The 25,131-nt window shown below is 39.2% G+C and overlaps 1 protein-coding gene across 1 annotated transcript in view; it reads right to left on the bottom strand.

The window, feature by feature from the left end:
• Window positions 1-25,131, bottom strand: part of lmbrd1 (LMBR1 domain containing 1) — a 59,500-nt gene that overhangs the window by 10,703 nt on the left and 23,666 nt on the right. The window contains exons 6-14 of the mRNA XM_034100867.1: window positions 21,250-21,338; window positions 16,792-16,865; window positions 8,664-8,789; window positions 7,703-7,855; window positions 4,958-5,022; window positions 4,730-4,832; window positions 3,012-3,116; window positions 2,784-2,933; window positions 1,302-1,368 (exon numbers count right to left, since the gene is read on the bottom strand). Of these exons, the coding sequence (XP_033956758.1) occupies window positions 1,302-1,368; window positions 2,784-2,933; window positions 3,012-3,116; window positions 4,730-4,832; window positions 4,958-5,022; window positions 7,703-7,855; window positions 8,664-8,789; window positions 16,792-16,865; window positions 21,250-21,338 (932 nt within the window). The remainder of the gene's footprint in view (window positions 1-1,301; window positions 1,369-2,783; window positions 2,934-3,011; window positions 3,117-4,729; window positions 4,833-4,957; window positions 5,023-7,702; window positions 7,856-8,663; window positions 8,790-16,791; window positions 16,866-21,249; window positions 21,339-25,131) is intronic.

The following is a 25,131-nucleotide window of genomic DNA, read 5'->3' as shown; positions in this document are numbered from 1 at the left end:
AGCATCAGTACGCCACTACTCCCTATACTTTAACTTCAATATAACTAATACGAGCAGTAGCAACAACTTTTAAAAAGTCCGGCGATTTAACATCCATTTGAAATTGAAAACAGCTATAGGCTAATGGAATATTTGGTAAAACGTTTTTTAAGCAGTTCTGCTAACCAACACTCACATCCTTCTCTTAATGTTAATGGGAGCTATTAGAGGGAACATCTTTAAGGGGAACTCTTCAGCAATAAATGAATGACTGGCGGGATTTGCCAGCTGTTGCTTTTAACTTACAGTAGAACAAAAATCAAACCTGTATGTAAACAAAATGGAAACTTAAGAGTCCGGAGAAGGAAAGTATTTGTAAAATGACCAAACAATATTTATTTACACAAATATATAACTGTTATACAATACTTAAGGGCTGGTACAGCCAAAATAAGTATATAGGAAATATCATTTATGCTTAATATTTGTGAGAATCCACCACTTTTATTTAACTGTTTTAATGTGACCTTTACTCAAAATATGAATTAAATATTTGACATTTAAACCCATCATCACTCATTAGCTACTCTAATTGCAATGCATTTCCGTGTCTTCTGGGAGAGCATTTATGGACCCACACCTAGTTTCATTTAAATGAAAAAAGAATGACTCCCCACACTAATAGACCTCCCTTACAAAAACAAACATTCAAAACAGGTTGAAGATAGAGTGGGGACTGGGGTAAACTGATGGGGGGGTTATATGTGACAGGTTTACCAAGGTGCAACAATCTATGCACAAATAATTGATATCATAGGCTTAGACTTATAAGTGAAAGCGATTCTATTCATTACATTTTTTGACTGACAGACTGCCACACAGACATAATTAAAACTATCTCTGGCTTTATAACTGAATATGGCAATTCAAACTTATCAGCTCCCGCACTGACAAGAGCCTTATTTTAGCTTTCTGGCAAATTAATAAATGATTGTGATAAAGCTAACTGGTAGGATGTACATTCACACATTAATGTTTTTCATGGCTGATTTACTCTAATAAGTGTTGGCATGGAGACGGCAGGAGTACAGCATTAGTAAATATTTGTCCTTGGTATTATTCCCTCATCTGAATAATGAATGGTATTAAGACAACTGAGCTGTGTTCTACACAGAGAGGCCGGGTTGAACACTGTCCTTTGCTTCTTCTGGTATAGGCTTGACTTGTGAGCGATAAATCTTTGATGCTGTGTTGTAAGTTCTTCCAACATCTTACTGTTGGGCCACGCTACCTTGCTGTGCTAGCAGTGATGACACACTTACCCTCAGGCGCATCAGCATCACAGATCCTTGTGGTGCTGTTCCCTGATGCAGGACCTGCTGACGGCATCTGAGAAAAAACACAGGAGGCACCAGCCTGTTTAGAAAAGAATCACTTCCAACTACTTGATGCCGTACTGACATATTGTTGCTTTGAAAGAAGCGTCAAAAGTATAATATCTTGAAGTCTATAACACTACAATAATACACAACATAAATTAAAGAATGAGACAATAACAGAAAACCACCCGAAAGTTTGAAAAATTCAATAACTAGGATTAATTTTACATGTATATTCAATTTAATATTGAATAATCAATTTCTTGCACAATTAATGTATATATAATACCCTGCATTATATTTGTTACTGGAAATGTGTATTTCCACATGTATATTTTCCACATGTATATTTTTTAACTTTTTAATGCTATTTTATTTCTATTTCAGAAATATTTTTGTACTGTTTATTTCTAGTGTCTTGATTTCTCTTATGTACATTGTCTTGTTTTGTATGCTGCTGCAACACAAACATGTCCCAAATTGGGATCAATAAAGTACTTATCTATCTATCTCTCCATATCTATCTATCTATCTATCTATCTATATCTCCATATCTATCCATCTATCTAACTATCTATCTATCTATCTATATCTCCATATCTATCTATCTATCTATCTATCTCTCCATATCTATCTATCTATCTATCTATATCTCCATATCTATCTATCTCCATATCTATATCTCCATATCTATATCTCCGTATCTATATCTCCATCTATCTATCTATCTATCTATCTATCTATATCTCCATATATATCTATCTAATTGAGATCTAACAGAGGAAAATAAGCCTTTAAGTTTACATTTAACTATAAACTGTTAATTAGTGTGTACTTTAAAGAGGACATCACATGATAAAGATAACCTAAAAATTAATTTAAAAAATCTCCCTGTGCACAATTCTTATTTCCCACTGCATACAAGCAACATTGTACAAGCTAGAAAATGATGCATAATGTATTCAGATACTGTAGGTAAAAAGACTGCAGCAGAAAAGGCATGTTTACTTTGAGTCATACACAAAAGGTTTTTCTCTCTCATTTAAAAAGAGTTTGTTTCAGCAAAAACAACACTGTGGTTCCTTTTAATTATGCTGTCTAAAAGATTTTTGAGACACACAAGGGTGAATCTAAAGCACATGCAAACACACCCACACAGAGAATGCAGAGCGACATCAGTTCACACAGAGGCTATACTTTCGTTCTACAGATCCACACAGTAAGAGCCCAGTCTCCTAACACAGACAGACAAAACACAAGAAGAACAAGAGTCTGAAAGCCCTGCTACCAGCCTGCAGAGACCATGCTGCTGGATCAAAGTGGTTTCAACCCACCGACACTGACGTCGTTAGAGCCTCAGAGTTGGCAATTATTGATGACACTAAAAAACCATAAATAAGGGGAATTGACTTCACTTTTGCTCACCTGTACGAGATATTTCTGGCTGCCATACATGACGTACTGTGGGGCCAGGCTGTAGATCATGTAGCTGGTGTGAAGGACGATCAAGAGAAGAATCATACAGAGGAAGAGCAGAGCCTGGGGGCGAGTTTTCTTGGGTCGGATTTTGTACAGCTGAAAAACAAGAACATATTGTTAATGTTGATATGGTGGTACGTTTATAGGCTAATACAATATAAGGCCTTTGCTTACCCTTATCCAGAAGAACCAGATGCCCATGTTGCGAATGCCAGCCATGGAGGTCACTACAAAGTACATGGTGATGACTGTGATCAGGATGTAGTCCAGTGGAAAAACCTATGACCACAAGGACAGAAGGTCAGCTATTTCTCTCACAAAGTAAACATTATTGCTGTTAATGGCTGGTTTCCTCTCAGGGACGCTTGGAGCTGTTAAAGAGCAACTTACATCCATTACACTTGCTCCAGGCAAATTAGTCTAAAGCACATCGAGCTGGTCCAAGCACCTGTTGGTTATTTTACCTAACCTTAGAATTAGCACAGTGCGTGTGAGTATTACACCAATTATGTTCTCTCATGTTCTGATTTAACCTCAAACCCGATACCTATGCAGTTTTCCATTCTTCTTGGTATGGGGCACTTATTTCTTAGATATCAAGGTCATACTTCTAAACACTGGCTGTAGACATTTAATCAATGCCACTATCTATGAGGCCATTCTTTAATGTCTGAGCTGTCAGTCAATTTTTCCTCTAAACTCGGCAGTGGAATACTAAGTTTAACAGAGCGTCCGATGTCTTGTAGCAGACCAGGAGGAAAGAAGAAAAGGTCCTGATGTAATGTTGTCTCAAAAGTTCACATTTTAAAAACTCTAAGGCAATGCTAAAATCAAAACTTTATAGAGAAATAGACATGATTATAACATTTAACTGGAGAGAACACAACAGTCAAGAAAAGCGAAGGAATACATTGTGGTTCATTCATCAGACATCCATGCAAAACGTTGAGGCCGTACATATCATTTAATGAAAATTACACAAATATTGTAAATGGCAAAACAGAATATTTATGGGCGATGCAAAGATTTATTGTACCTTATTTACATTCATCTTTGTTATACTCCACTATACTTTTACACCTTTTATTTCCTAGGTTTCCAATTGTGGTTTACAGAGAAATGTAAATGATGAAACTTTATTGATTGACCCTTTGACTGCAAAGCGCACAGTGGTTTTAGATTAGTTAAAACAGACAGCCTGGTGATGTTAGGCAAAGTATGTCATCATCATTATTATTTATAAAATATAAGGAGGCAAGGTTGTTGTTGTATAACACTGTATTGTACTCTAGGGTTTTACTATTATTTGTATCCTTCGTGGAAGTTACAATGACAATAGGTTTTTTAAATACTAACTTCTGCATCACTGTGAATAAGTGGTTTCAGAATCAGATCAACAGCTTGTTTATGAAAACAGTCTTTCTGTAGTAACTATCCTGCTATCTCTGTATCGCTGCCATTTAACATTTACCATGCTCCGACTTATAGCTGTGTTAATGGTGTTTTCATTTCCCTCAGCCTTCCTCCCGTGGAATTGATATCAGAAAGCAAAATCAATAGTGAGTTAATATGGGTATCATTTCCCTGTCTGTAATGTTGCTACCTTATGATTGTTGGACTAAGTGGTGACTGTAAGAGCATATTTAGGAGTGACAAACTGCTAATTGTTTCATAAAGCCATATGACTCATTGAATGTATGGAGCCACTTTTGCTGTTGAAATTTTGTTATTTTAAAAGATCACCTGCACTACATTAAAGCAAATACACTTTTGAACAGATGGAATTATGCTTAATTGAGGAAGATGATGATGGAAACAAAAAAATATGTTTTTAAGCACATCTTAATTGAGGATAATCATCGTTGTGACATGACAGATGAGAGGATACTCACCGGCTGTAATACTAATAGTAGTTCATTCAGAGGGTTGGTGATGTTGGTGCCAAAGATTATGAACCCAGAGCTGATGCCAGCAGAGTGGAGAGCTTTATCCAAACTGAAACACACGGAAATACTTAAACACGTGTACTTGGGTCCAGATTTACACATAGCAGAACAGAAAACTGTTGGTTGATTTTGTGCCGTACTGCCTGCCTTTTGAATTGTTGTGTTATGACTTACTTTGAAATGAACAGGGCAACAGTGAACAGCAGTGCAACCAGAATAAAGAAAATGCCCAGCGTTATCTGCAGAAAAAACAACAAAAAACAATCCATTATAGCAGTGATTATGTTCCCCCAACAAACGAACAGGGATCATAATGAGCCCAATGACTGAAGAACAGGGATAAAGGAAGAGGTAGGGCTGCTCAATTAATCCTATTTTAATCGCAATTACGATTTTGGCTTGCAACGATTATGAAAACAACATAATCGAAATAAAACAATTATTTTCTTTTTTTTAATACATTTATTTTATTTTATTGTTTTTTCAGTTGAATTATACTTAAAGTTAATGGTAATCAACTGTTAAAAACATACTGTTCACATTTGTTTTTTTCAATAAATGGATGTTTTCAAAGTAAATGGATAATCGTGATATCAATTATTGACACAAATAATCGAGATTATGATTTTTGCCATAACCGAGCAGCCCTAGGAAGAGGTATGTTTACAAAGGCATCTACTGTACAGGGTCAGCAAATATAACCTTTCTTCCATGTCTTTTGTCAAGGAGAGACCATATGGCACAGTTTGGCACTGCTGCCTGAAGGGACGGGGGGGTGGGGGGTCAATGGCACAGTCCACACAGAGCAGGGAGGGGGACACCAGGGAGGCGCAAGGTGGATGGCAGCCAAAAATCAACTGCTCGCCTTCAGGGGGGGCTTCATAGCTAAAATACATTATATGTTTATCCTGTACCAGCCATAAGGAACTTAAAAACAGGTGAACAGAATATGTAGTACACTTAAAATATATGTTTCAGTGACATATAGCACAATGTCTAAAGCGATTACAATAAAAAACTATCTTTCAAACAAATTAGCTAAGAACAAACATTACTTAATGATTGTAGTTAAGCATCAATTACAATCAAGGAATGGATAATCAACACACACTTTGTTTTAATTTTGATATTGCCTCGATATAAACACAATTTAAAAAGTAATTTGGCTAGACAAAGGAAAATATAGTAATTAAATGTACTGATTAATCTGGCCTCATCTTCTTAATCCAAAAAAACAAATGCAAAAAGAAGAGATATCTTTGTCATGCAAAAACAGTTTGGCTATTAAATTGGAAAATGCAAAGACGAAAGCATTTTGTTATGATCCCATCCAAAACACAGTAGCTATTTCTCTGGGGTCCAAGCTGTTTTGAACTGTAGATATCTGCATGTTCAAGAAGTCCTTTTCGCACACCACCAGAGTTGATATGAAAAGGACAGCATGTGTCGGAGGAATGGTGGTGCAACTGCTCTGGAGAAATCACAATCATTTGGCTTATCACTCTACACCAGTGCCTGAGTATACAGTAAATAAATCTCCCAACTCATTAATGTTCACATTTGGGTCTGGGGACTGTCATTAGCAGCAACCCCTCGGTTAAAGACAAACTGTTAAAGACACTGGTTTAAAATGTTTGTCTTTAACTGAGGGGTTGCTGCTGCTGGGTTAGTGCAGTCAAATACTGGGAAATGAATAGCAGTGGGAGGAAAATGTGAACCAGGAGCACGATGTTACAATTGTTCCTGTCCATAACACAGATAAATCCCAAAAATAGTTTTAAAATGAATAGTTTGGCTTTGCAATGCCTTTACTTCATGTATGAACGGACAAAAAGAACGCATGCTATTCTGCTCAGATAGTTGCAATGCACCTAAATGTGAATGAGCGCTGGGTGTTGTGTGGTGAGTCATTAAAGTAGCATGTCGTCCCAATACCCTTTTTATACGAATTTAACAGCTAAAGCAGGAAGTGTGTGAGGATAAAAATATTATTGTTGTCAGAAAAATCCAAACAGGTAAGATACAGTACAACACATTAAAGGAAAAATAAATAACTGACCCACCGACATCACATTCAAGCAGATATGATCAGCCTTTATTCTGTTATTCAAAGATTGGTCAAGACAGTCTCTGGGTTATTTAAAAATAAATTTGGGTATTTTTTGTTAAATAAAAAATTCTAATCTGTTGTTTAAGCCAAAACTACTACAAAGATGCTAATAATCACAGCTGGTGCATCATGGTAACGAGGTGGTTAGGGATGAGGATACAGATTTCTTCTGCCTGGACTAGGCCAGTAGATATAAGGTAGTACTGCTTTTTAACTTTAAAGCAAGTGTTGTTATAAACCAGCTCCTATCCCACCCCCTTTTGCAACTTTTAAATATGGGCACAATGATATTCAAATTGCATTTATAAAAGGTCCAAGTATGGGTTGGCCCAACCCAAAAAAGTTGTTTTGAATGATCCCAGGGGAACTGTGAGATCTTGCCTGTGAAATGTGAGACTCCCTGAGAGACTTCAGAGTAAATTAGGTGAGGAGACTACCCGTGAGAATCGTGTAAATATGCGGTTGTGTAAAGTAGAACTAAAAGTAAATCTAGAGCAGTCCAGGTTAGAACTTGAGCACAAAGAAGAAGTTAAGGAGAAAGATTTTGAAGTTGTTGAAAAACGAACAACGGCATGATACGTGGCTTAACATGAATCCAACTACAACTATAGTGAAGAAACGCAACATTAGCTTTGGTTTATTGTGCAGCCTTAACCTACCTCTGATCAATAACACAACAGTGCCACTTAAAACAAGGCAACAATACATAAAGTCCACCCAATATTCATGTGCAGACAATAAAATACAGTTCATATAAGAAATATATTTCACTTCTGTTAAATGGACCCAATTTCATTATGTAGACTCACCTTTAAAGGTCTGAGAGCACTGCCCACTTTAGTGCAGCAGTTCCTCTCTGCGATGTCAAGGTGTCTCCCCCTGCGCCGGAGGACCTGCAGTTTGCCCTCCAGCTCCTGCAGGTTCGCTCTGTCCCTTGAGGAGAGAGGACGTCCGTCTTCACACTGACAAAACACAGACACACAACCAAACATGTCAATTCATACATATTTAAAGGAAAACCAATGGGTTGTATGTATGGTATTATCTATTGTAGTTGGAGTGTCTGGTGTGGATAATGTTGAACTGTACAAGAAATGTTCAATACATTTCAATAAGAAATATATAATCAATATAAAATAATAAGGTATAAGGTTCAGTTATAACAAATCTCATTTTCACCTTACCTATCATTTCAGAAAATAAAATCATCAAGTAAGAATGTTGGCTTTTGAAATTCAAATAATTTAAGCAAAATATGTTGTGTATGTTCAATGTTGGACTTTTTCCTTTTTGTATTTACTATGCAATTGATCTGTAAAACATTCCCTGTGTTCAATAAATATATATAGCGAAGGAATGACTTGTGCATTGTGACAAATGTTGTTTTGTGTTTAGCTTCACGTTGACCCTGGCAACTAATAGCAACACATAGACCTGTGTACACGTGTGTCCCTGTTTGTGCTGCCTTCATTTGAGGGGGGGATTGATAAGCACAATGCAAAGCATCTGTGAGTGCACGCAATACAGGGACACTGCAGACAGATGAAGTAGAGGGAATGATGCATGTTTACCTCTATAAACGCATGACTAGGTAGACACCCATCATACACAGTGCAGAGGAGAATCAGCAAGCATTGTTCAAATATTTTGGAATATTTGCTATTAATAAATCTGCTTATGATCTATTAATCTTCACTTCTAGGTTTTGTTCAATTAAGTGATCGCATGACTTATGTCACTATTGCAGTATGTGCCATCTGAGATACCAACCTTGGATTTCAGCTTTTCTATCTGATGCTCGACATCATCAATGTCCTCTGTGTTCTCCAGGCGTTCGTACACCACACTCCGTGTGCCTTTTATCAGATTCAAAGGCAGTACAGACATACCGTATGCCTGAAAACAAGAGCAAAACTACTATTATAATCACACAGTATCGTCAGAGTGGAATGGCACATATGGCACATGCACCCACCCACACATATTTACGCCTGTTTGATGACAAACCATCACAATGCAGGAAACACGACAAATGTGTAAGCAAACAAACACAGGGTATCGTACAGTTACTGGCCTGCTGGGCCATGTCATTTTTGGTTGAGGAAAAAGGATTAAAATGGTGGAATCTATAATTGTGCTGAGGTTTATTGGTGAATTTGCTGCAACCATTTTGTGTGGAAGTCACTGCCTCATATTGCTGTGATGCAATTTACAGCTTAACAGTGCCCCCATGTGACAGCACTATCCTCTATCCAGGATTTAATCACATTTTTATAAGTGGAATTTTAGAGAGAGGTATCTGGGTTAAAGGAGGGGCATCCAGGGGTCATCAATGTTGAATGGCATGCATTGAAATTAAATGTTATTTTTTGAAGATAAATGCTTAAATAATAAACAATGGTTACCAGGCATACACAGAACATCAAAACAGTGACAGCAAAGAGAGACACAGAGAGAATATGTGCACGAAAGTCAAAAGACATGTTCAGCTTTCAGTGGGAGGGATGTTGAACTTCAATTCAAATGAGGGAAACAGTATAATGAATCAAAATGAAAATAAAAGCAACAGGCCTGTGCTTTCTTGCTCTCCCTGCGCTGCCTTGCCTTAACCAACTTCAAGAAGTGCCATTTTACGGCTTGATAATAAAACAAAGTGGCCCTCTGTGCAGAGACACTTCAAGCCCTGTCACTGTCCTCTTTATTCTATTTTCCAAGTGCTGTAATGTCAGAGCCTATATTTTTCTAAAACAACTTTTACTAGTTTCTGAGTGTTAGGAAGCATTAAGAGAGTCGCATGGGATACTAAGTCAGGCTTTACTATTATTAGTCTCTGCAGTGGATCTCTGCTACGGGCGAGTGTCGCCTCCTGCAATGAATCATGGAGCTCTTAAGGCCGGAGCATGTCCCGAATATCAAACACACTCATAAAAGGAAAACCTGTCCCAGATCCCAAGAGAAACATTTCCCTTTGCTCAAATTTGCAACTACATGGGAGAAATATAAAAAGAAAACCCACGGGTGTCCCTATGCTGGGGTGCACATTGTTAGTTGACATATAATCATGCTTGGACATTTAAAGTTATTTAAAAACCCACTGTAGTCAATAATTACCAGATATAGCTTGTATTGGAGTAAAGTGTGTGTGACTTGACGAGTGTGTAGGTTGAGAGTGGATATAGTGGCTGAAATCACTCAGTGAGAGTCATGTGACTGCTGAGTGGGAAGAGGGAAGACTAGATGGACATAGGTCTCTTACACATGCCTCCTCAGTGTTGCTCTTTATTCTAGTGGGGGTGGAGTCAAAAGGGAAGAGGACGGAGAGAGAAGAGGCTTTCCCAACGTTATCAAAACCTTTAGCTTAAGAGGTCATTATAGTATTATGTACTAAGTATGTTAATAGAGATAACAATGGAAGCTTTATTAGTGTGTATTCTTGTATGAATGAGCTTCAAACTCGTGTTTCCTGCAGTATCCTTCCAGCAGCTGTGTCACTAAATCTCATCTACCTATATAACCTTTGAGACATAGTGTAGTCAGTTTAGTAATAAGGAATACTCTGGTTTGTCAGTGACCAATGAAGAGACTGCCACACATTTTTAGTCAGTAAATAACTTGCCCTATGTTGATCCCCCCCCCTTTCACATGGGTTGGCTGTGTGTAAATGAAAGGTTTAAATTAACGGAAGCAATTTTACCAATTTTTCTACAGCTGAAAAATCAAACTATGTCGCAGTTCTGACAAGGCCTTCCATGCTTCTCGAACCTTAAGTGCGCTCTTTTGGGTTTCTAAAGACATTGTACCAAGTTTGACCTATGACCTCTTCTTTAATTACAGTAATTGCAGTAAGCTTAATGATCCATTATAATCAGTGGTGTGCTAATCATAAAGTAATTGCACATGTGAGCCTTTGATAAAAAAACAAACAAGAAACCTTCCAGAAAACCATGGATTTGGACACACCGAAATACATCACTACAGGTACGGTCACTTCACAAGTGCCTTGGTAAAGCACTTTCAAGAAAAACAGCATGGTGTGCCTGTGGAGTGGGACTGCGTGCGCAACCAGGCAATCAAATGTGTGATAACAATTGATTGAAGCAGTCGTCAAGCTCCAACTTGTATTTTAATAATAGGGTGACCTAGTAGATCATTTTAATTCAAAAATTAAAAATGTTATAGATGCCATTGCTCCAACGCAGGTAAAGGAAGTGTCTGGCAAGAAAATATCTCCATGGAGAAAGGCCATGACCGTGAAAATAGAAAAAAGAGAATGTCGAAAAGCTGAACGCAGGTGGCGAAAAACAAATCTCCAGGTTCACTTTGAAATCTATAAAGAGAGACTTGGCCTTTATAATTTGGAATTGAAAAACGCACGACAATCGTTCTTCTCTGACATCATTACCAAAAACAACGCACGTGCCTTGTTTGCTACCATCGACAGACTAACTAACCCCCCAGTGTCAGTAGCCTCTGAATTTCTATCCAACAGGGCATGCAATGATTTTGCCTCCTACTTCACTGACAACATTCAGAAAATCAGACAAGCAGTCAGTGCCTCTGCATCAGGAACAGCAAATGTGTTGTCTCTGTGTCCACTTAAAATCAATTCAAACACCATGACACAATTCCATCAGATTAATGATAAAAACCTAGAGGACATTATTTAACTTCTGAAATCCTCCTCCTGCTGCCTAGATATTATTCCAACAGGATTTCAAAGATGTTTTGCCTTGCATGCCCTCAGATCTATAGTAAACAAATCTCTTCACTCAGGTATTTTTCCACAGGCCCTGAAAACTGCAGTCATTAAACCGCTCTTAAAAAAGAATAATCTAGATGCTTCTGTAATGAACAATTACAGACCCATATCAAACCTCCCATTTTTAGGTAAAATCATTGAAAAAGTTGTTTTTCAACAGTTGAGTAATTTTTTGCATTTAAATAACTGTTTCGATGTGTTCCAGTCAGGATTTCTTCCAAACCACAGCACTGAGACTGCTCTTGTAAAGGTCTTCAATGACATCCACTTAAACACAGACAGTGGCAGAACTTCAGTGTTAGTATTATTAGATCTCAGTGCTGCGTTTGACACTGTTGACCACAACATATTACTAGACCGACTGGAAAACTGGGTGGGACTTTCGGAAACAGTTCTAAATTTGTTTGAATCCTACTTAAAGGACAGAAACAACTTTGTTTCTATAGGTAAATACACATCTGAGTTGACAAATATGACATGTGGGGTTCCTCAAGGCTCCATCTTGGGGCCTCTTCTCTTTAACATCTACATGCTACCACTGGCTCAGATAATGAAGAACAACAAAATAAGTTACCATAGCTATGCAGATGACACACACATGTACGTAACAATTTCACCAGGAGACTATGCTCCAATTCAAACACTGAGTAAGTGCATTGAACAAATCAATGACTGGATGTGTCAGAACTTTCTCCAATTAAACAAAGATAAAACTGAGGTAATGGTTTTTGGAGCCAAGTCAGAACGTATAAAAGTTAGCGCTGAGCTTCAGTCTGCAATGTTCAAAACAACAGATAAAGCCAGAAATCTAGGTGTAGTCATGGACTCTGACCTGAGTTTCAACAGTCACATTAAAACAGTTACTAAATCTGCCTACTATCACCTAAAGAATATATCTAGGATTAAAAGACTAATGTCACAGCAGGATTTGGAAAAACTTGTCCATGCTTTTATCTTCAGTAGACTCGACTACTGTAATGGTGTATTTACAGGTCTCACTAAAAAAATCGATTAGAAAGCTGCAGCTGATTCAGAACACCGCTGCTCGAGTCCTCACTAACACTAAGAAAGTGGATCACATCACTCCTGTTCTGAAGTCTTTTCACTGGCTTCCTGTGTGTCGAAGAATAGATTTCAAAATACTGCTGCTGGTTTATAAAGCACTGAATGGTTTAGGCCCAAAATACATTTCTGACCTCCTGCTAAATTATGAACCATCCAGATCTCTCAGGTCTTCAGGGACTGGTCAGCTTTCTGTCCCCAGAGTCAGAACTAAACATGGTAAAGCAGCATTCAGTTATTATGCTCCAAATATCTGGAACAAACTCCCAGAAACCTGCAGGTCCGCTGCAACTCTTACTACTTTTAAATCCAGGCTGAAGACTTTTCTTTTTGTTGCTGCTTTTAATTGAACTATTCATATCTTAGACTGCACTGTAACTTTTATCCATGTATTTTTTCTTTCTTTTTAATGACTGATTTTAAATGCCATTTTCTTAATGTCTTTCATTTTTTGTAAAGCACTTTGAATTGCCTTGTGTTGAAAAGTGCTATATAAATAAACTTGCTTTGCCTTGCCTTGCCTTGCCTTGCCTTGACCTAGTGTTTTGTAGTTGCATTTTCCACTGTCCAACTGTTCAAACCACATATTTTAGCATCAACACAGTAAGGAGGTGGGAAAATAGTAAAGGCTAACTTCTACTTGATATGATTGGATGCCTGGACCAAGAGTAATACTGACGTGCTGTGTGACTTGACGCATTGCGCTGAATGGTTTTAGAACATTTAAGGTTTGTTTGAGTCTTAAAAACATTCCAAAAACAAGACACGCGGCACAAGAAAGGAGCGCATGCCATGTACGTACGCTCTACCATAAAATTGTGTTTATGAATCCTGAATGACTTCAATTTGACCACATATCAAAAGCCACCTCAGAATGTTATTGTGATTGTCATGTTCATTTTTTTTTTTTAAACCTTCCCTTTTAGGCAATTGTATTTTGCTTTTTGAAAGTTTTGAAAACTAGAGATGAAACAATTATACTGCAGTGAAACTTTCATGCCATGTTTCATTTGAAATCCAATGTCTAACTTCAGTTGAAAAGTGCTAAAGAAATATAAATTATATAAACGAAGCATCAAAGGATTTGATAGTAAGTAATACATTTTAATGACACCCTCTGATTCATTCAGAGACAACATCTTCCCAGGTCAGTCTCAGGGCCTCTGATTAGATCTACAGACATTCATCTTCCAAACTTCAGATCAGCATCTACCGGCTGGCAATTTAAGAGAAAGAGACAGGTAGGCCCACGGGAGAGAGAGATGTGAGAGTCATACGCTGACCTAGCTTTTAAATAAAGTCAAAGGACTTCACATAATGCACCACCTTTATGTCTCAGGTAAAATCTGATCACAATACAGAAGGAATATGCATGTAAACATCCCAGGTGATGGGAAATAAATGTACTATTATTATAGATAGGCATTGCAAGTTACTTACTCATCACCATTAAAAAATGACAGCCTCATTATTAGGTGACAAAGGCTTTCATCACAAATCCAATACAAAGCGTATATCTATTCAAATTATTTAAGGGACAACCTATTCATTTATGTTACCTGCTATTGCTCAAAGTGATTGAAAGGTGCTAAACAATTAGTTATAAAACCACACACCAACTGTAACAGTTTAGTGACTAAACAGGACTTTATTTTTAAGTCACAATCAGATAATGCTTTTGAAAAATGTAATATTTCTGTGTACTTTAATTCACTTTTATTCCTTATCTATTATAAGTTAAAAGTGTAGGGATGAAAACTCTGATGATTAACACAGTATGTTAATTATATAGTGTGGAAAAATAAATCTATGTATTTTATCTGGAGTTAGAGTATAATTATAGTATTATCGCCTTCTGCTCATTCGCCCCGCGCCTCTGGAACTCCCTCCCAGATCAGCTGAGATCTGCCCCTTCCACCGAGGTCTTCAAAACCGGCCTTAAGACCCTCTTCTTTCGGCAGGCCTTCGAATAAACTTTGAGCACGGTACACCTGGAGTACTGCCATTTTTAATCGCTATCTCCGACTTTTATTTTTTGTACTCTATTTTATATTTTTGATTTCTTATTATTATTACAATTATTTGTCTTTTATTATCTCAAAGCGTATCAGTATCCCTTGTTGTGAAGCACTTCGAGATTTGTCTTGGCAGATGAGAAGCGCTATATAAATTAAATATATTATTATTATTATTATTATTATTAAGGCTGTGCTCTAATTGATAAACTGTAATAACAGTATGCCACTGTAACACTGTAACAGACAACAAGCTAATTGTATTATTAGTGGTGAATTGATTATCTATGATACTTTTCCCAATAGAAACATTTAGTATTCAAACTGTTAAAATAATGTGTTAAGTTTAGCAAAAGGATGGATAGACATACACCAAGCCTAGTCAAATCAAAACAGTGTCACATTTCTTTTACAACAGGATATCTCTGTTTGATCAAATATGTATTACACAAATATGTTTCTCTTATGCTCCTTCTTTCTCATAAGAGAACATGGCATAAAAAGTTCAAAAGGATGTCAAAGTTGTTTCACTTTGTATTAATTTTAAGTGCACTGGGCTGCACTGATATATACTGTTTACATCACTGAGTTTTTTGCATTAGGTGAAGATGGCAAGTGCTGTACGCAGAGTCGTGATAAATTAGCACAGGAGTCATGGACAACATTTCCGCTGCTTATAATACCTGTCACTAAGATTCCATGAAGTTAATCAGGCTTAATAGTAACACATAATAAAAAATAATAAATCAAACAGCTCTTTGCAAATATGGGTAGGCTGCAACTAAAAAGACTTTCGCCGCTTGAAGACAGAGGAGAGAGGAAAAAAGCTAGATGAAAGGACACAAAGTGAGATAAAGAGAGATTCTGCACTTGTTTCTGTGAGAATAATGGAGACGCTGTTGTCGCCCAAAGGCTTGATTTATTCGACTGACTTCATCAAAACAAGAAAAAACAAAGTCGCACTGGATGTTTAGACTTCTACAGGGCTTTTGCAGAGTCAACATCAACAAGGGGTCAGTGCAAATCTGAGAACACTTCCAACATGCACTGGGTAATTATGCACCCTTTAGAGAACAGTGGACACAGTCCCAATGGAGATGGATTGCATGTCCTTAAGCGAGACTCGTTCTACAACCTCCTTTTCTCGGTTGCGTATTATTCATTACGAGTTCCACACTCAATTGTTGTGTAATTTGTCAAATAGGACTCCTTGAGCTCCACAGAAACTGGAAAGATTGGGGTTGGCTGTTACTTTTACTCTCACTCTCTGGGTTTATACAGGAACACTTTTTTTTTAATATTTCTACCCAGTAGGCACTTTTCTGTGTAACTCCCACAGTGGCACCAGTGCCCCCACCCACAGGGAATATTCACAGTGTATTCACCAAGATAACAGCTATGAAAAATGGACAGCATTAAGAAGTGTTACAGCAGTCAATTTTTCTGATATAGGAAAACAATTGAAAAAGTGCAGAATGCTGAGGGAATCAAAATATAGGCATATATTAATGGCCACTGAGGTGGATCTATATATATATATATATATATATATATATATATATATTTATAGATAGACGGCTGATAAGTGGTAGATAAGCCGGTGAAGGGTGCACAACATTCATCATGCAAAAGTCTCAGGCGCTCAGGTGAAAGACAGCAGTCTGAGTAGTGTGAGCAATTGAATGCCAGAGCTCTAACATCACAAGGCATTACAAATACTGAAAGGCCACTCCATCACCAGGTACATCTCAACTCAGAAGGTGAGAAACCAATTGTACAGGAAAAACTTTAAGAAACTGCACTGCACCTTAAGTACATTTTTGGTCAAAAACATGCTTTTTTAGCCCTGACAGCTCCACTTCGGAAAATATAAGTTAAATGAATCTTTCTTAATACTTTAAACATTTGATGAGTCTTGATACGCAGATGTTCTATTGAGCTACTGGGCTGGCAACGTTTTTGGAAAACATCCCATTGGATGATTTGACTTCACCACTGAGTAGATATAGCTCCATTAAAACACATGAAACAACATCAACACTTGTCTCAGGTCCCAACTCACCGTGTAAGTGATCACTGCCAACATGCCAATCAAGGTCAAGGAGCTGATGGAGAAAGAGAGAGCGGGTAGACCATCTGCAGGTAAAAGAACGACAGGAAAGCCATTAGAGATGTGTCCTTGGCCTCTGAAAGAAATATCAAAGGACTCTTTGCTGAATGCATAATCTATCAAGAGCCTTTTGTACTGTGTACACTTTGGCCGTATGTCAGTCAGGTGTGGGTTTGTTGTCAGTTCTAAAGATGCTTCTGAAATAACATTGACGCACTTCTGTACACAGTGCAATGGGAACATTCTGGTGGAAATCATTTAGATAGATAATTTAGGTAGGTTGATTCTGATATTTTTTTTTATAAAATACTAATTAAAATCCTTAGAAAAGTCTTTGAGATATCCTAAAATATTGTGTGTGAGTTTAGGTGGACACTCCACTGTGAAGAAGGTCCTTTTAGTGTTCATGTGAGGTGGTACTCAGCATGTGAACAGTTGTATGTTCTCTGTGGCCCTGGAGAGGCTTTGTCTTAGGAGAAGACCTTGATGATGTCAGTGATATTATTGGGGCCATCCCAGTGCGAGTATGATGTACACATTTACTAGATGAGGAGAATCTTTTGGGGCATTGTTAACCATGTATGATCCAGGGAGGAGAGCAGGGTATCATTTTATCTGCTGCTTACATTTTAATGATTCTTTTTTAAATCTCTCTGTTGGTAGTCCCTAGGTTAGCTCTTTAAATTGTTGCAGAATTCATTAAACCTCTGCAAAGGCAGTAATGGTAGCTAGATATCCTTGAGGTAGGTGCGAAAAGTATTTTTTTTTGTTATTTGGGTGTACTGATCTCTGAAATTATGTCTTGAATGTAATTACGGAGTCCCAATAATTGTGAAAGACAATTCATCTCCTCAAAGCTTTGTTTAACAAGAAATTAAAAAATTAATAGTTTTGCATCTTTTCTTGCCAAGAAAACAACCCATCTGAAACTGCAAAGAAATCACCTTCCTGCTAATGTTCTTTCAGTGAAAACTCCCAGGATTGGTTTACTTGAAGGCAATTGGGAGGAATATTATTCACAAGGACAAAGAGAAGGCATCGTCTTGGTATTCTGCTCTTGGGTTTTAAATCCGCCTTTAATGAAAGCACAGTAGCAAAGTCTTCCTCTGGAGACACATATGGTTCACTTTTTTGTCATCATTGCCATTTCATACATTGATCATGATGGGTAACAGCTGGGTCTTTCAATGTATATAGGCGGAGATGATGTGTGTCACCTTTGATTGAGGCAGAAAGGGGACCACCCATCAGGCAAGGGCAACAGTAGGTGTCACACCAGCTGTCAGAGTTGGAGTTGTAGGACAGGGATTGATGGAGGGACTGATTGCTTCAATCCCCTGTCAAGCTCCCACCTGTTATAGGGCTCCACGCAAAAAGATACACAGTTGTCCCTTTATAGATATCCTGCATCCTCACAGCAGCATCTTCATCGCGCCCGGGCCACCTGTCAGCACGGCCATAGGTGGCTCCCTGCTTACCTTTCTCCTTGACAGCGGCGTTTGATTGAAAATATTAAGTCCGTATTCAGGGCTTGTACACTTTGTGTTGTTTATAACATTTATCACTTTCTTTTAGAGGCATTTACACGCAGCGGAACAAAGAGGTGGAAAATGGAGATAAATTATATGCCTGCTTCCTATTGTATTGTATGCAAAAAGGAAAACTTTTAAGTCCGACAGCTGGGCTGAACATTACAATTTGAATACATTTCCTATTCCCGAGTGTTTCACTGCGATTGTGTTGCTATTGTTTAGTCGTGAGCTTTGTAAAATAGACAATAGCTCCTTGTTCTGCATGGAGGACATTCTGTTTGTGAACTCCGCACAAAGCAAAGGATAGATATCTGCTGCCACTCTTCTTGGTCGCCTTGAGCAGATTTTCCGGGGATTATACAGAGGGAATATGGTGTATTATCGGTGGGGCTTCCACATTTGAACAGTTTTGAATCCAGCAGCAAAGAGGTGCTCTTATCTGAAGCTGCGTATAGCCCTTCAGGCTTGTGTGCATGCTTGTACAAAGAGGTGTTAATTAAGGAGCTCCTTTAGCACGGACCCATACTGTGTAATGATAGAAGTATCAAAACAAGTCAAATGAAGCTTTACGATCATGGGATGGGATAACATTTACTGCAGAAATGACCACATATTGCCAAAAAACAGCATGTGGAGGCCTTTAGCAAAGTTGAGAAAGTTGAGAGCCATAATTCGTTGTTCCCTGTGTGGGTAAAGATGTCAAATCATTTAAAAAAAGATAGGGTCAGATACTAGCTTGTATTTAAGAACATAGTTTGGACATATTTTAGCTTTAATCCCACAGTTGAGGGACACTTTGAGGGACAGCAGGAATTGTCAAACGATCCATCAAGATGAGATCAGCAGGGTCACGTCAGCCCCCTCACTAGGCATCTGTCAACTGAAGCCTCAAATGCATTTAAAATAAACGAATGGCCTCTATTTTTTTACCCATGCTATTTTAAAACACGAGTTAGCAAAACACAACTGTGTATGGCATGCCAGGTTTTGTAAATGTATTAATTTACCATTCATAATTTATGATTAGAACTATAGTTCATTTCCAAACTACATTTCAACCCCAATTCTCAACATGGACTACAAACTCCAGGACCCCACCAGAGATGGTTGGATACTCTTTGTGGCATGGGAGCTGTCTTCTTCAAACCAAGAAGAGCTCATACAGGAAAACACAGAATAACTTGGGGCTTATATTGCATTCCCATGGTTATCTTCTGTATGGGGGTTGAGGAGAGAAAGAAACACTGCTAGAAATAATTGATGTGTTTACGAATTGCTCAAACACATAGGATATACAGTACACGTTGATATTTCACGGTCAGTGTGAGTTTATGTGTTCTTTTCACACTGATAATGAGCATACGCAGTCATTCTTGCCCAAGTACGTTTACAAGTTAAAGTTGGACTCCCACCCACTCTACTCCAACCTTGAGGCATGGCCCGGAAATGCAAGAGTGTAGTAGTGTCTGCTGTTGAATACCAACAATAACAGCTACTGATCTAAAGAACATCTAGGCTTCATTGGATCATTGTGTATAAAAAAGGTAACGCACACCAGTGAATCACACTGCCGCTCCATATGCATGTCTTTTTATTCGGATGATGTTCCGGCCCCAAGGCCTCTTTCAAAAATGATTGTTGATCCTGAAGAAAGCCCGAGGGCCGAGACATCGTCTGAATAAAAGAGACCTGCCAGTACGGAGTGTGCATCACCGGAACAGTGTTATGTTGGAGCCATTAAAGAAAGAGATGTAAGGGTCTTAATGAACCAGCGTTGCAAAGCAGTCAGCAGGGTTACGGGGCAAAAGTGCCTTTCCTTTACTCAATTAACCCCCCCATCTGGAGAGGGGAAAGGATGAGGAATTAGAAAGGGGGATGATCCTCACATTTCCTGCTCAGCACCCAAGCTATTTCCCCCCGTGCCAAAGGAGGAAGGTTAGGGAGAGCATGTAGGGGTCCACTATTGAGCCGAGGACAGGCAGATGGTTCAACTTCCTCCTTGATCCCCAGATGGCAAAAGGCCAGAAGACTGTTAGGAGTCCATATTTGGCAATGCTCCGTTTAACTAGTGAAGATGCTCAAGGAGGGTCTTTCCGCAGTGTTGGGATCACACAGTCAACCATCATTACCAGATGATTATAACTGGCAAATTGAATTTCTTACTGCACTTTGAAATTGAGGCTATAAAGTCACTTTTTATTGCTGGTAAAGTGAATTGATGGAGGAATCCAAAGCATGTAATTGACAATAACATTTGTGAGTCTCATGTTCGGTAGTTTCTTAAATAGACTACGAGTTGTTAAGCCCAAACGTATTGTTGACATCAGTATCACGCCCTGTGATGTTTGACAAATAAAATCCAGCAAGATGAATGCTTAAATAATTACCAATCAACGTAAGAAGTGTAGTGGTGAACATGAATAAATAAACGCATGATGTAACAAGTTTCTTTTATCTAACATGCAGTTAGCTGACAGTTGACACGTTGAAGAATAAGATTAATTAGGGTCATAAAGCTGTGGGATGAGTTTAATTTTTTGTGCATGAGTTGAAGTTTTTTCAAATTCAACACACCTCACCCAATATGCCCTTTCTTTTGACAACTTGTTTTTCTTTTCGTCTGCTATGTCAACCCATCTCAAATGTACTCCCCATTAAAACTGTAGACTTTACACTGGTCAATGTTGCTAGAATAAAATATGAAAGAGAAAAAGAAGCAAGAAAGTACACGGTTAGAAGAATAGTGGGATCGCTAAATGTTACTTTGAACTAATAAATGTATCTGATAACACAATAAATAAAGGAAAGACAATCTGATGAAGTCGCTGTAACAACAACTGTAAAAGGGTGAAGAATTCCAAAAAGAGGCTGTACTTACGGCTACTCCCAAGCTCTTCAAAAAGGTATTGTACTTTCTCCCATTGGGTGGAATTCTGACCAGGTGGGGGCTCAAGTGGAACGAAGGCTCTGAAAGCAACAAAAGAATAATTTAGCAGCAGTAACGACCAGTGCATAAGAGTAACTCCTTGGATGTATATTTATTATGTAATTTTCTGTGCCAAATACAATGATACTGCCCCTGGTACAATATGTTTACAGCAGACAAATACAAACATATACAAAGGATATTATCCACTTTGATACTGCACTTGAAAACAAGATGAACTTCTTTTCTTCATTTTCACTTTATTGTGCAAATAAGATCTATGTTTATTCCTATTACTATTTACTATTAAGAGTCTTCAATATTTAGCACAACCAAACATGATTGACATGGCTTGTTTAAAGTCAGCAGTCTTGATATTTGTTCCCGATAAACGTATACAATCATGTTCCACCAAACACCTTTTACCCATTTCTTCGAAGAGGTAGATGATTTTGTGTTTGTTTTTTTGAGAGAAACATATTTAGTAAAAACTTTTTAAACAGACCTTCTCAAGATTCCCAGAATTAATTTATTCAAGCAAAAAGAGGGAAAGGTTCACCAGTATTGATTCAGAATTATATATATATATATATTTATTTATATTTTATTCTGAAATGGTTTTCCTTTAATCACCAATCCTTCTTGACAGACAGCAGAGACATATGATTCTCTCTGAAGTTACAAGGATTATTTGAGGAAATTCAAAAACTGGTCCTTCAAAAAGTAAAAAGCCTTCACCAGGGGAGGTCAAATACATGAAATTACCATCTCTAAGACTTCTCTTTGCCTTACATGCAAAAAGAAAAAGGTCTGAGGTCTCAATAGCTTTTATCTGCCCCACTATCATGTTGCTACCCTCAGGGCTCCACACTTAATAGTTTCCTTTCGGCCATGCCATGTGTCATTTTTCATTCTAGGAAAGCACACCTCATAAAAGTGACCTTAGCTGTGACAAAACTCTCTACAACTTTTTCTGCAGTGAAATGTAACTTTTGCAAACTCTAAGGGGTATTTTCTTAGAATAACAAACATAGAAACATTCAGAGTCATTAATGCTTTTGTTTATTCATCATGCATAATGTTTGAGCATTCTGAAATGCTCGTAGCCTCCTCACTCTAAGACCTTGAAAACAATAACATTATGTAATGATTTTGATTCTTTATGTATTTATTTTGTTTCAGTTGAAGCAGAAAAGAAAATCATTCTAATTTAAAGCCGATGAGATGCAGGCAGGCGCGGCTCGTTTACATATGTAGGTAATAGAGGCATTAGTATTACATTGAAAATGTTTCATAACAAGTTTAAAGTGTCTTGTAGTAACTTTAACACAAATAACAAGAGAGGGTAGGGTCCTAATGTTAAACAAAGTTACTTGCAGTGGCAATATTCAAATTAAAATTAGCATTAAAATATAAATAATACAATGAGGTATACACCTAGCAAGCTAAAAAAGAAAAAATATAAATCGCATGAAGAAAAGACCAAATAAATTAACAGAAACCTACCTCAACCATGATTTCTCCTAGTATGAGAAAAGCAGGCCAGTATAAAAGCCATTATTTTGTTACCACTAGGGGTGTAACGGTACACGTACCCGTACCGAAATTATTCGGTACGGGCGCTTCGGTTACGAACGAATATAACGTTAAACATAAAAAATTGAGAATGTGAACAACTTTTTGGAAGTAATCTCAGGTGCTGCGTCGCAGCATTCAGAGTAATTTGCTCACATTGGGTTCAACACAACGCGTCATGGAGCGAGGAAGTCATTTCATTGGACGAGAGGCATACTATGAGAGCTGGTCAGAGGGATGCGTTAATATTTAGTCAGTAATTTGAGGAACTGTCGAAATGGCGAACGCAGATAAAGTTGAGCTCGAAAATCCTCCAGCATCATTGAAGTCTCCGGTTTGGGAACATTTTGGCTTCGCAGTTACTTACAAGGATGACGGACAAAGACAGGTGGACCGAACCAAGATGGGCGGGAGCTCAAAATGGGCGGAGCCTCAACGCCCCTCCTTCTCAACCTTTGAGGCACATGACGGGACGGCCCCTCCTTCTCAACCTTTGAGGCACGTGACGAGCTTCACAAATGACGCGTTGCATCCTGTTTCCGGGGTAGCAGTTCCGGGTTGCGGTCGGATAGTTAAAAAATCAGCTCCTAAATTCTAATCCTATCTCCTATTCCTTGACCTCGGAGTGAAACGTCACGGGGTTAAGGGATAGTGGATAGGAGAATTCAAAAGGACTTAGGAGAAGAGACTGCGGTACTTTAGAGAATCCGAATGCACTTTCACTATCCGACGTGTTTATGATGCGCCAGCGGACGTCATTTTGTGCGTCTGCTGCTGTGGGGAAACTATGGAAACTACAGTTCTCATTCATAACACTCCGTTCGATGTCTCACTATGGGATGCACCTCATCACGGAGCAAACAGAAGCATCAATCTCATCACGCCAATCCTGATTGGCTGGTGATCTTGACGTCAGCGTCAGGGGAAATCACCCCCTATAAGTAGCTTGCGCCACAACGCATGCGTGATTCAAACACCTCTTCTCGCTTCAGAGCACATCTCACAGTAGCCGGGCAATCTTCACTGTCCACAGACTGAACCCAAATACCCATTTTGGTCGACGGGCACTCGCCGGCTACTCCTTCTGCTTCGCAGGAAGACGGTAGTACTAACGCCGTTAGTACTTAAAATCGACCTCGCCCTTCTCTCCGAGAAAGTAAGGTAGGTCCGATTTTTTCAAGCTAGCAGCACACCTGTTGCTAGCTCGCTTCCTCTCTACCGACACCACGGTAGCGAGGACGTTTTTTTTTTCCCCACGGAGGGGAAAAGGATTAAAAAAGGAGCATACTGCCACACCAGTCAGTATTCTCCGGGAATAAAAGACCCACAGCGTCCTTGTTCTCCGGATTAAGGACCTTTTTTCCCGTCCCACCTGTCGAGAGCGGGCACTCTCCACGCCACGAGGCGACAAAGATGGACGCCCCTCTCTCTCACACCAGAGGAGTCAGGGACTCGGTGGCTCGACTCGGTGGCTCGACTCTGCGGCTGCGGGTTGAAGATCTCGGGCACAGACACACACCAGGTCTGTTCGGCCTGCCTCGGGCTGGAACACGCCCGAGGCACTATCGACAACCCCGGCTCATGCGGACATTGTGTCCGCTTCACAGTCAAGAGCCTCCGCCGACGGTTAGCAAGACAAGCTAGCCTGTCGGAACAGGACCCCCCCATGTCCGTGGACCCGCTGGCCGGCAGTCAAGACACGGGGGCGTCCGCCACAGAGAGCGAACCCCTCTCCGTGTCGGTCTGGGGCTCATTATCAGCGAGGGCCTCAGAACCGGGACCCGGTGACGACAAGACACGCGGGAATCCGCCCCAGCTTTACCAAGCTGGGGCTCCCGGTTAGACCTCACCATGGTCTCACCCGCGGAGGATGTCCTCGAGATGGATTATGAGGAGGATGAAGAGGAGGACGCCCTGGCGTTCCTCCTGTCCGAGTCAGATGAACAAGAAGAGGACACCTTCATGTCATCGGCCCAGGCTGCAAAGCCTGGAGCGAGGGCTGCTCTCCCGGGCGACAGCACACAAGCTTCGCCCGGTCTGAGCATGGACCTGCAGGCCGTGTGCAAACGCGCTGCGGTCAGACTCAATGTTCCGTGGCCTGAAATGGCCAAGGAGACCTCCAGGTCCCGCTACGAGGGGAAACATCTTCCCCAAACAGCGGGCAAAAGGAGGCAACTCCTCCCGGTCTTTCCAGAAATGTTGGATGAAGTGTCGGTCTCGTGGAGAGACCGGCCCTTCAGCAACAAGGTCCCAATCCAG

The sequence above is a fragment of the Pseudochaenichthys georgianus genome, chromosome 15 (genome assembly GCF_902827115.2).
Source record: "Pseudochaenichthys georgianus chromosome 15, fPseGeo1.2, whole genome shotgun sequence".
Classification (NCBI taxonomy): domain Eukaryota; kingdom Metazoa; phylum Chordata; class Actinopteri; order Perciformes; family Channichthyidae; genus Pseudochaenichthys; species Pseudochaenichthys georgianus.
This window is presented reverse-complemented; position numbering and strand designations above follow the sequence as displayed.